This window comes from Mastacembelus armatus, chromosome 7, assembly GCF_900324485.2.
Source record: "Mastacembelus armatus chromosome 7, fMasArm1.2, whole genome shotgun sequence".
Classification (NCBI taxonomy): Eukaryota; Metazoa; Chordata; class Actinopteri; order Synbranchiformes; family Mastacembelidae; genus Mastacembelus; species Mastacembelus armatus.
In genome coordinates this window covers 14,723,025-14,736,087 of record NC_046639.1, presented here as the reverse complement: position 1 = coordinate 14,736,087, position 13,063 = coordinate 14,723,025, and the positions used below count along the sequence as shown (strand labels likewise).

The 13,063-nt window shown below is 38.1% G+C and overlaps 1 protein-coding gene across 5 annotated transcripts in view; it reads right to left on the bottom strand.

Moving 5' to 3' along the window:
* Window positions 1-1,508, bottom strand: part of LOC113145704 (paired box protein Pax-7-like) — a 73,170-nt gene extending 71,662 nt beyond the window's left edge. For all 5 annotated transcript variants that reach the window (XM_026332727.1, XM_026332728.1, XM_026332729.1 and 2 more), the window contains exons 1-2: window positions 1,149-1,508; window positions 184-419 (exon numbers count right to left, since the gene is read on the bottom strand). In XM_026332727.1, coding sequence (XP_026188512.1) covers window positions 184-419; window positions 1,149-1,233 — 321 coding nt within the window. In that variant the 5' untranslated portion in view covers window positions 1,234-1,508. The remainder of the gene's footprint in view (window positions 1-183; window positions 420-1,148) is intronic.
* Window positions 1,509-13,063: the final 11,555 nt, after the last annotated feature.

Sequence of the window (13,063 nt, the reverse complement as noted above, 5' to 3'; positions counted from 1 at the left end):
CCTACAGAAAATGGTGAAAAGGGAAGCGTTAGAGTGATCTAGGTGAGAAGGAATGAAGGCATGAAAAAGAATTGCGAGATTTATGGTACAGAAGAATAACTTGATCTTGGAGATGCTCTTAATTTGATAAGAACAAAGGTGTGTAAACATCATTATTATTATCATTATCATTAATGTTCTCACCCTAGGCTTGCTGCCTCCTATCGCTCCAGGCCGAATGGAGCCGGTCTCCTGGTAGCGGCATAGGATCTTCGAAACACAGCCGTGGGAGACCCGCAGCTGCCGGGAGATGACGCAGGGTCGGATTCCGTGGTGGGCCATTTCCACAATCTTGTGTCGAATGTGGTTGGGCAGCGGGCGGCCGTTAATGAAGACCCCCCCAAGCTGGTTTACCCGTCCCTGGCCCAGAGGAGTGGACACTGCGAACGACACAACGTCACAGATAGCATCAACGGGACGTATACTAGGCCTATATCAACCAAAAAGGAAACACTTTCTTTTAAATGTGGGGTTTTCTATGGCTCTAATTAGACTATGACGTTTTAATGTAGGCATACTACGCTATTATTCTATCACTGACAGCACTGACGACTTGGAAATTGTAAGAAAACAACGAAATGTTTTATTCACAGATTAATGGCACAGTCCCGTGGAACCCTGAAGAGGTGGTGAAGTGCCCCGTCTGTCCGTCTTCATTATCCATCTCCCTGTCCAAAAAGGCTGTTTGTGTAATCCCCTGCTTCTCCTTGTTGTTTTGCGTTTGATTTGAATTTCCAGGCGTAGGACACTTGAACAAATCCCACATGTTGCTGGTAGACTCTGCCTAGGCTTCCTTGGGGATTTAGACTTAATTTCAGTTTGTTGGCAAATAGTCACTGTCCCTGGATCTATACAAGGCCTAGGACCTTTAATATTTAGCTAGGAAACATTTTTGCTCAATTTTGAGACGTTAACAAACGCCTGTTCAACTTGTGAAAAACAAACGAAAATCAATGTAGGCTAATGTTGTAAAGATCGTACCCCAAATTATTCAAATAAGGTAGGCTATGTGTCATTTCATTTTCAAACGGGGCTGTCAAGTTTTCAGTGTCCTCTCCTGCCAGTGTAAAAGGCCCAGCAGGCTGATCCGCGATTCGACTGAAGCCTACCTTCCAGAGGGAATCCAGTGCGGGGATAGTTCTGTCCGGGAGCCGGGCGCATCATCCGCGGGACCGTTCCAGGCAAAGACGACATTGTACCATGGAAAAACAAAACAAATAGACAAGTTTGTAGATGTCCGTTTACGTGTGGTCTTGTTGTGGTCACAAGTGTTTTGAAGGTAGGCTAAAAAGCCTGACAGATCCTGTGTGGGCTCCAAAACGGGCACTGTAACCAGGAGCAAGCTGAGAGGAAATTCGGCGGCGCAGTACAGCTTGTGAGCAGGGAGTCCTTACAGTATTAACGTACTCACACTGCAAGTGAGCTGTCTCTGACATGAGCTTATTTAAGCAATGTAAAGCTGAACTGTTTCGATAGTCTCCCGGACAAATGTGGACCAGGCGGGCCTGAGACAGGGGGCGGGCACAGATAGGTTCTTTGAGCTTTCTATTCGAGATGGAAACGCTCCACCAAGTTTGAGCAGCCAATGGGAACGACTGAATAATACGGGCACACACACACACACACACACTTGGCCTACACTAACTGAAAGTCATCTCTGGCCTACAAAACAGAACGCGGGTTCTACTGCAGCAACACACCGTCCAGCACATTACACAGGCTGGACACAGACACATGTCAACCGCGAGCCAATGCAATAAGGACACTAAACAACTACAGACTGTCAGTGTGTGCTCGAAATAAATAAATAAATCACACGTCAATAATACGATGCAGTCTGAGCAACCTAATAAGAATAGTTGTATTAATCATTTGGCCTATTATTAGCCTAACTAACGTTAGATTTTGCGAACACGCTGACAACTTATTTTGTAATGAGTCACACGTAAAAGCAAAGTAGAAGCAGGTAGCGATGAATTTCGTGGTGGAGATTACAGTCACAAACAGCCTAAGATGAAAAGTTGATGTTGACTCTTCTGGCTGTGAACATGACGTAGAAAGTGTAAGGTTACAGTTCCATGCTGTGAACATTGTCAGACAACGTTAACTGACTGCACAGTTGGCAGGTAATGAGGTACTGTAACTGATGCACTTTATTATTTTAGTGTAAGTAGAGATGGAATAGCAATAATGTACAGTTAACAAATGAAAGGAGTTTGAGTTGTAGAAAGTAACATAAAACATATTCTTACATTGGAAATCTGTACTTGGATATACTGGATGGATATACCTTTTTCCTCAAAGAAAACAACCAGGTTCAGGTGAGAAAGTCAGGTCAAAATGACATTACCTCAGTGCCTTGTCCATAGCAACCCAATACTCAGTTAGAATAACATAAATCAATATGCATCAATTTATACCTCTTATTAGATAATAGAATCTGTGATTGGATGCTAAAGCTTGCTATTTGGTTGAGGAGAATAGAGAGGGAGAGAATTGGAGAGAGCAGGATAGATTCAACAGAAAGAGCAGTAGGTATATAGCACTATAAATTTCACATTCTGCTATTTTAAATAGGCTATGGAAATATATTGAACATGAAAATTTATAACAAATTATGAGGACTGTGAATAATAAAAATATAAAAGTGAAGTGAAAATTCAACAAGGTGAAATTCACCCGTAGGTCTGAATAATGGGCTACATAATTGCAAAAACAATATTGCAGTAGCACAATAATAGAACAGCGACGGGTATTATTCAAGGAACACAGGCCCTAAAATATTGCCCTTGTAACAGCCTTGAGAGGAATCACTACTGAGGGCACAATAAGTGCTCCCACCCTCAAGAACAAGAAACAGTGTAAAATATTTAATATTCATTTTGATTCACACTAGATGTGATATTATTGAAAAGAAATATCCTGCTTTTGTAGTTTTTATTCATTTGCAATTACATGTAAACTAAGTTGACATAATATAAGACATGTTACAGCATAATGTGAGCCATACACACATGCTTATATTTCTATCTTTGTGAGGACACTCATTGACATAATGCATTCCCAAGACCCTTACCCTTAACCATCACAAGTAAATGCCTACGACAGTGCCTTACCCTATTCCTAACCCTAAAACCAAGTGTTAACCCTCAAACAATCTGAAAAAGTGAGGACTGAAAAAATGTCTTGTTTATTTTGCCTAAATGTTCTCACTTTGACAGACCTATGCTCAAAAAGGTTCTCACAAAGGTAGAAGTACACGAAAACACACATACACATAATTATTAATAATAATGTAATATTATCTCTATATTCTCTATATTATGTGTCACAATACTAGCTCAAATCCATCAAGATTGTGATGGCATGTCAAAGATTTTAATTCTAAAATACATAAAACAATTCTTAAAAATGTAGCCATTTAATAATGGATCCATGTCAGGAAAAATGACAAAGATAAAAACAAACCTGCACACCACTTCCCAATTTGGCTTTTCTTTTAGAGGAACTTGACAACATTTCAACTAAAAATGGTCATTTTCAAATAAATTAAAATTGTGAGCACATGCACCTGTACACTGACATGACATACTACTACTGGAGGAGCTTTGTAAGGTCTTCAAGTTTTATGAATGTTGTAAAAATACAGTGATCCAGTAAAATGAGCGGTGAATGGTGTGGCATGATGTGGGTCTGCTGTTTGTGGTTACTTGGAGCGCTGATGAGTTCTCTATTAAGTGTCCCCACAGCAGTGAGCACCACAGTGAGGCTAAACTGACAGGTGGCTCCTGCTGGGGCACAGTCATTTTTTATTTCTAGTGAAATGCACTGAAAGCAGTGGAGACACTTGCCAAGTGCTGAGTTGTACACTAGAGGGTGACAGATGTCTAAACTACAGCTGAAATACATTAGTTTTGAAATAGTAATGTTCACAACCTTGTTCCAATTGTCTAACTGAAGAGGAAAAAGGGTTAAACGGCCCACACACCGTGATACAACTATACAACTCACCATCTTATCGCTTTCAGCCATTTAAATTACTAAATTATTTTCTCTGCCACTTATACAGAACCCCATTGCAGCAGCAGACTAAGCATGTAAGTACAATAGCTCCCTACTTGGTTTGACCTAGATACATCCAATAGTGCTTCCTGGGGAATTGTGAGATGTTCCTAGGCCAGTTGAATTGCGGCATCCATCAATCACATTCTGAGCCTGCTTCTGGGTCCTTCAGTTGCCTGGAAAAGCTCCACATGCTCAGCTAACTCAATTCTGATCCATGCTTCTCCTTAGATATCTGATGACATCAAGCTGTCCTGTGACGCTTTCTAAACAGGAATTTCCTGCCAGTCGTTCATATGGTCAAAATACGATCCTTACTCAGTATTTTATTAATATTTCATTTTTATTGCTCTAAAATTAAAAATAAGACACAAAATGTTTATCCATTTTTTTTCAAGTAGAATATAGGTTTCCTGTCAGTAAGCAATCATTGCTGAAAAATAACATCACAAAAAATTCCAGTCTGGGCAGAAGAGATTTTATCAGTCACATGACTTGTACATTCATCAACCCTGTTCCAGAATCAGTGTAAGTTTGGACATTCCCAAGATCTATCCATTTACCTTCTTCCATTCAATCAGCACAAATTGAACATATGATTTGATCTGAGATAGCTTCTGATTAACTGTTTATATGGCCATCTACATTTTGTCTTGATTTACAGTGTCTGAGGCTTGTAACACACAATTTCGCAGTCAACTTCAGACATGTATTGCACTGATATACTTCAGTTCTATTCTCCATGTATCTCATTTTCAGGCTCATTCTGCTGAATAAGTCCAAATAAGCTCACAGTCATATGATTGAGTGTGAGTTTCTACATTTTGGAAACTTGGATCAGAAAGTATTTGCTTGTAAAACAGTTTAAACTGTAAATATTTGAAAAAGGGCATTTTTATAACATTATACTTCTAACACAACTGAACACAAAATTACCCACTGTGTATTCTTTACACTTCATCTTCACTTCTCCATGACGTTTTAAAGCATAATTTAACCCTAGCATACTCTTCAAGTATGAACTGGTTGTTACACCATACTTAAGGGAACTGTGACGTTATAGGTGTATTGATGTGTTCTACTCTAAACTGAAAATATATATTCAACTATTAAAAATTGATAAGGTTTTTAAATTGAACTCACTCAGTTTTATAAATTGACTTGTCTGTCAGAGGCAGAACTGAAAGCAACATAATGTATTACACAAGCTCAAAATCTTGTTAGAAGGTGGTCTCGGTGCATCCTTGGATCAAGGCAGTGTGTGATTTTAACCCCTTCCTGCAGTAGCCGTTTTGAACCTATTTCTGTGTTATAGCATACAACATTTAAGCTAAACGTCACAGGAACACAGTTCCTTCCATGGCAACAGTTTTGTTTTCATCTGACCATAATGACAAAAAATACCTAAGCTTGACTAAGCATTTTTGAAAATCAAAATTACTGTATTTTTCTAACTCTAACCAAATAGTTTCCGTGCCTCAAAAATATAATCTTAACCATAGAGTTAGCAAATCAGGAATCTTTAAACTGTTTTGGAAAAACACAAATAAAATAGTCCTGCTGATCAGGAACAGAATATATATTATAAAGTTGCCAAAAAAAGACACATATGTTGTTCATTCTTCTTAGACTTGATGGCTTGTTGCAAACTCATAGCAAAAGACCAAATGAGACCATTTGAGAATCCAATATTCTAACTGAACATAAGAAAAAAAGACTTTCTGGCTATCCTGCTTTGAAGAAGACAGCAGATAGAAACTCAGTAATCCAGAAGGTTCTATATGCATCAAACCTTTTTTTCTTGTTATATCTATCTCAGTTTATTTTGAAGACTTTCTGATCTTGAAATGCCCACTACAGTGACTGCACTATACTCTTGCAGCTTGAAAAGTCAAGCACAAAACTGAAGGGTACAATAAACTAGTGCTGCTGCAGATAAAGTGTTTTATTTGATTTAATTATTCCCTGTGTGTAAAACATGAGTAAATAGTTTTACAACAAAGATGACAGTGACATCAGCTGCACTTTGTATGACTTAGATAATGTACATTTAACAGGTATGTTAAAGTATAACACTACTTTTGAATTCTTGATCTTTTATATAGAGATGTAAATACGTGTTTGCAAGATGAGATGTTTATAGACAGCCGAGTTCCATTTCTACAAAATGTCCTCTCCTTACATGTATGATCCCACAGCCTCCACATCATGTGAGCTGCTGGCTGCTTTTGTATTAATCGGTTAGATCAGGCTTGTCTTTGCAATTGCCAAAAAAGAAAAGAGCCTGTGTGAGTCACTTAAAAGTAGCAACTTCTAATTACCACGCAGTGGGACGATTGGTTTCACTTAATTGATCTTAGTTGCTGAGCCATTAATAGTGACGTGTCTGATGTCCCACAATGATCACAATGTTCATCAAATAGCAAAAGGCCCAGGCCTGCCTACTTCGAACAACATAACTTTCACCTCCTTCTAAAACATTTAAAAACAATAATAATAATAATATAATAATAACAACAAACATGTTCTTTACTAAAGAAAGTAAGGTCAGGAGAAATTTAAGTGACCCGTGACCCTAAATAGGAAACTTATTCCTATTTAGGGTCACAGGAACTTACTGGAGCCTATGTAGTTTGAATTATTTGACACAAAAAAATAAGACTTCAACATCTTGTATTCTCTCCTTCCTTACTGCTGCTTGACAGGGTGTTTCATACTCAGACAAAGTGAGTGCAGCTAAATTGGCTGCTGTCCTTTTGTTTCTGTATCAGAAAGCATGGAGGAATCACTAAACAAGTGAAACACAAACGTTAGCTCAAACACTAATCCAATTTCAAATGGAGGGAATTACTTACATACAATTTCAACATCCATTTTGAGTTGTGCAGGACCACTCACTGTTTAGGCCACCATAGCCAAAGCTCAGTAATCAAAATTATGAGTGGGCATTTGATACAGAGACATGGTGTATAAGCTGTCAGTTTGCAAGAAGTTTGGGTTTCAGCAGTGTGGAAAAAAAAGTCCTGATGTGTGGCTGACATCTCACTTCAACTGATATGACACATTTGGAGCTCACATGTTGTCGGTCAGAGATAATATTTCACCAGGCCATGAAGGTCGAGAGCACCTGAATGTTTTGGAGGAGAATAGTGGATATGTTCCAAGCTATCTAGTCAAATTAGAAACAAAGGTAGATACATTTCATTTTACTCTACTTTTTGTGAGGTAACTATATTTAACATTAGTAAAGAAACAAGGTACAAATCAGTTATACTGAGCACTGTGAGAAGTACAAATATTAAGTCAAAAAGTAAAAGCCAGTGCTGGAAGCGCAGCAAATTTTTTTATGGTTGGGTATTTTTTACTGTTTGCTGTCAAAAGCATTGCTAACTTGTTTTTTCACAGGCGATTACAGCAAGAACAAGACGGGCTCTCAGGCTTGGGGAGCATGGGACCTTCATGAGGCCGAGAGCCACCTCCAGGATCAATGTTGCCATTTTGTACATTGAGCAATGCAGAGCCACCATGCAAGATGCATTTCATTTACTAACCAGATGTCTGAAGTGCCTATTCATTGAGAAATTTTTCACAGGAGTAAAACTGGATAGCATGATGAGGATGATGATGCTGAGCAGTTGAATAACATCAAAAGTCTGCACGAGATCCAGTTGATACATTTGGTACAATGTTTGTATTATATTGATTTCTTACTGAACTTTTTCTTCTCTAATAAAATGAACAGGGTAGTAAAACAAGTTAATAAAATTAAAAGACAAATTACAAAGCTTGAAATAATGTACAGTTTGATTCACTGTGAAGTCTTTTATCTTTGTGTCTCAATTTGATTTTCCAGCTTACTTTACTTTGAAGCTCGCTAAGAGGTCTTGGGCCCTTTTCTTTGTACAGTATGTCACCTACTGAGTTTGCTTGATTGTAATATTATTTTGGCACAAGCCCGCATGTATCCATTCTTTAAAGTATCTCAAGTGAAACATGAAGATGATGAAGATGAACCTCAATCATGAACTCTTTAAATAAGATAAGTCGACCCTTGATTAGTCCCACTTTCCCAGGGGGAAATTTCCGAATGCAACTGCAGCAAGAAATACTGCTGCCAGTGTTACCAAAGATATGTACAATAAGAACATAATAAAAGCATAATAGAAATTTAATACACAAATATAAAAACCTATAGGACATATTGCACTCTGGTATAGTTGAATATTTACAGTTTTTAAAGTCTTTGGTCAAGTATGTGGGGAGTTGTGTCTATTGGAAGCACTGCTGGTTGTACTGTCTGACAGCAGCAGGAAGGAAGAACATGCAGTAGCGTTACGTCAGATATTTGGGATTGAGCAGTCTGTCACTGACAGCTGCCCAATGCTGTCAGAGTCTCATGGATAGGGTGAGAGTCTTGTTCCAGCAGGGATGTTAACTTGGCTAACTTCCTGTCTCCCACCACTTGCACTGGGTCTGGGGGACTTCCCAGTACACAGCAGACCCTCTTGATTAGTTTGTCTAGTCTTTTCCTGTCCACAGTTGAGATCCTGCTGCACTGGCAGACCACTCCATAGAAAATGGCTGATGGAACCCCTGTGTCAATAAAGGTCTTCAACCTCCACCTCAACAGGTAGAACCCACTCTGGCCTTTCTTATAAAGGCTCTATAAGATAAGAACATGTAAATTACAAATCTTTTTATGGTGTAAATCAACAAATATTTGCAATAAAGAATACAAAATCAGTTTATGATTCTAAAAAGGAAACATAAAGTGTCAGGTTTTGACGTTTTTAGGCTGGGCTGAAATGCAGCACACACACTCAGAGAGGTTTTGGAACAAAAGGCTTTAATAAAAAACTGGTTGACAAGGAATAATAATAAAACACAGAATGGATCAACAGAGGACCAGAGCCAGGCATTTTCTAGTACACATGGACAAGCAGATGAGCTGAATTACTGACAGGGAACAGACAGGATTGGACTCAGACAGGCAGGTTCAGATGCACAGAAACAAGCAGGTAAGTGGACCGGAGTCACTGATTAGGAGTTGACAGGATGAGAGCTGAGGCAGGCAGGTTGGCAGCATTACTGACAGGGTGTGTTCAAGTGAAGTTTTCTGGTGGCTCAAAGCTTAGGGTTATGACATGAGACAATCCAGCACTGAGGAAAAACTGAGAGGGATTTTTAGAGCCGGTGAGCAGGGGATAACGTGCAAGTGAAAGCAATCATATGGCTAATGACCAAAAATAAAGATGTCACATTTAAGAGTAAGGAACTAAGCATAGATCATGACACAAAAATCCGACCAGTCTATTGGTACATTTAAAAAGTGTCAATCCCACATATAGTATGGAATAAAGTGAACAAAGGAAGTAGGCCTACATACAAATATGTATGAACACAGAAAATGTAGGGATTTGTCACCTAAACACCAAAATCTATAAATTGATACATCAAAAGCAAAAATGATATATAGTTGGATTAATTACTTTGTCAGTTTTTATAGTTTTATCATTTGCCATCATTTAATGAGCTCATACTCCTACTGTAACAGTAGAAAAAAAAATGTGTTGTAGAAATGTGGTCCTGTTCTGTTCCAGGCTCACCTCCTATTTTCTTTTTACTTGATTGTGTTTATTTGTTTATTCTTAGTTTTTGTATTTTATTTTTCCATTATAATTGTAAATATCAAACGTGATAAATAAATGCAGTAGACAAATGTACCAGTGTAAGGAGACCAGTGTACTCATTCACTCTTGACTGACTCCCAGTATAGAAAATGAACCAAAGGGCTGCTGTCCTTGCTTTATGGACTGGTTGTTGACTAAAACATTTTAAAAATAAATATAATAAATTAAATGGTATTGTTTGGTTAACTGGTGACTTTAAATTACCTGTAGGTGTGAATGTGAGTGTAAAAGTCATCTGTGTCAGACTTGTCATAAAGCCCTTTTTAGGAAAGAGGCCCTTAAACAAGGCTGTTTTTTTTTGTCTTTGACTTCAGAATGCTACAAACTGGCTAGCTGAATGAAAAAGATTGTTAGTCACTAAGAGCATTCTGCCATCTGCTGGCCAGATAATCAAATAAGGCAAAATTTTCCAATGTAAATGCTGAGGCAATGAAATGTCCTTGCAAGGTCACAGATGATGGGATGTAATTAAGTACATTTATCCAAGTACTGTACTTAACTGAAGTACTTTATTTTTATATCACATTGATTTCAATATGAGATCAATATGATATGAGTGTGTTCCTTGCTCTTTCTCGGGTCAGCCACTAACTCTGGTTCAGTCATCAACTGAAAAAGATTTTCCACTAAATATTAAATATTATGATTTAATTTGACTTTATGTATATTGAAAATGTTAAATATTTCTTTATGTGCAGTCACAAAAACATCAAATGTGAAAAAACTGACTCCAATTTGGATAGCCCCAGGAAAGGAAGATCAAGTGGTCCCTCTGCTGCTGTGGAGATCATTAGAGTTACCAGCCTCACAAATAACCAGTTGAAGGCACTGCACAATAGAGAACTGGTGAGTCTATATTTCATGGGAGAAACAGAAGTAGCAGGCTACTGGTATACAGTATTTTGACCAGACTGTGAGAAATACACTATGGGTGGTATAATGACCTGACCCCATCTAGTATACGCTGTTCTCACAGCTCACCATCGTGCAGTTTAATTGGCATCCACCAGAGAATACCAGAAATGGGAGGTCTGCCATTGTTGTCCTGTCCTTTTCACAAATGAAAGCAGGTTCACAGTGAGTATATGTGACACGTGTAAAAGAGTCTGAAGACACTGTGGTGCCTGTAACATTATTGATAATGACAGGTTTGGTGGTGGGTCACTGATGGTCTGATGAGGTGTATCCTTGGAGTGCCAGCAGTAACCTGATTGTTGTGAGGTACTGGGATGAAAAAAAGTGATTGTCCGATTTTACTCTAGTGCAGGGGGCCCTTCACAGGTTGATGACTTTAGTTTCTATTCGCTGTTAATGTAATTTTGTTCTGAACAAATTATCCAATGTACCAGTGGCAAATCTAAAAATCTTTACATGGGGTGGCAAATGTTTTGGTAGGGTAGCATGAGAAGGTGGTATATGTGAGTCCTTAGAGTAAAAATCAAATTCTAGATCTATAAGTTAATGGAACAAAAGTTTCACAGATGTTTTTACAATATATTTATTCTTACATTATATTCACAAATACCTCCCAGACAGTCCTAGACAAAAGGAATAAATTCCTAACTTGGTTTGAGTTGAACTGCTGCAGTTGGTTACACAGAAAAACTCTGACACAGCAGCGGCAACAGTACAATGTCAGGAGGTGTTCAGGGACAGTGCAAAGTGTAGGTCATCTGTGTTTTCAAAGTGCTCAGAGGTCCTTACACTGGAAAATAGACTTAAAACATAAAAATACCATAACTAAACCAAGACATTATTTATTTTTACTGATCTTCTCTTTTATTTTTTTTTACTTCAGGTAGATTGCCACACTGATACTTCTCTACTTTTGAGTAACATTCTGAATGTAAAGCTTGTATTTATTTATACACTATCATTTTTAATTTTATTTAGGTGAAGGATTTCAATACTGGTATCAAGGCACCAAGCTGGGCTGTGTCCATTTATTCTATTCATAATAGAAGCAGTACTGTGCGCGATACAAACTCCAAATCTTTTTTCTTTTCTTAACCGTTTCATTAAAAAACTGACAGTGGAACATCTTTCTGTATATCACAAACAATAGTCATAAATGAAGAAGCATTTGACAGAGACTAGAGTGTTGGTCCTTTTCATCAGATGATCACTGGACAATAGGTACTGCCATGCATAAAATCACTAAATAATAGTTAGGAGGTTGTGACTTAGTGTGATGAAAAAAATCGACCACTGTCTTTTCCCTTGAACTTGTGTGGAACTTTTCATTACTTGCAGCAACTTGTCTCTTCACCCACTGTACAAAAAGAGTCTCCCAACTGTTAGGTACCTTGATTATCATAATGACAGTAAGGATTTTTGGTGACCGCCTGACCTTTTCTCTAGTACAAATAATAGGCATTTTGCTTTTGTCCATAACTATATGAGAATCTATTGGTCAGACTGCCAAATTTAGTCAATGTATTCAACAACCTGACATATACTGAATTTGTAAGATCGACGCCGACATTCACTTTTCAATTCAATTTGTATAGCACCAAATCACAATACAAATCATCTCAAAGTACTTTACAAAAACAAAAAACCCAACAAATCCCTTATGAGCAAGCACTTGGTGACAATGGAGAAGAAACTCTCTTTAATGGAAGAAAAAACCTCCAGCATAACCGGGCTCAGTTTGGGCGGCCATCTGCCTCGACCGGTTGGGGTGAGTGGATAGAGCAGAGAGAAAAGAACAGTAACAATAAACAACAAATACACACTGCAGGTTGGTGGGGCCAGTAACTGCACATCAGCGATAAACAGCTCCAGGACCAGGGACACCTGCAGAAGGTACAGAGAGAGAGAGAGAGAGAGAGGGAGGGAGAGAGCACAAACTAGGGGAGAGAGAGATATTCAGAACAAAAAAAATTCAACTCTGATATACTAGTCAATGTCAAACATTTTCTGTTAGATGATTTTTGGGAGAATAGGAAAAACAAAAGCGCCAAACACACACACACACAAAAAAAAATAAATAAATATATTCTATTTACAGATATATTTCACTTGATGACGTCAAAGTAAACTTAAAACACAGACAGCGGATGAAAGCTCAAGGGGAAAAACTAAGCTGCAGCTGCAAATTCCAGCGATATACCATTTTACTCACATCACTGCCAAAAAACACTGCAGACTTTAATAGTTCTATTTCACAAACACTCAATATTCAGTGTTAGTGTTGTGTCATTTTTTATTTAACATACAGATATTTTGGAACATTTATAGAAGACAATAAGCCAAACACAACTACCTTG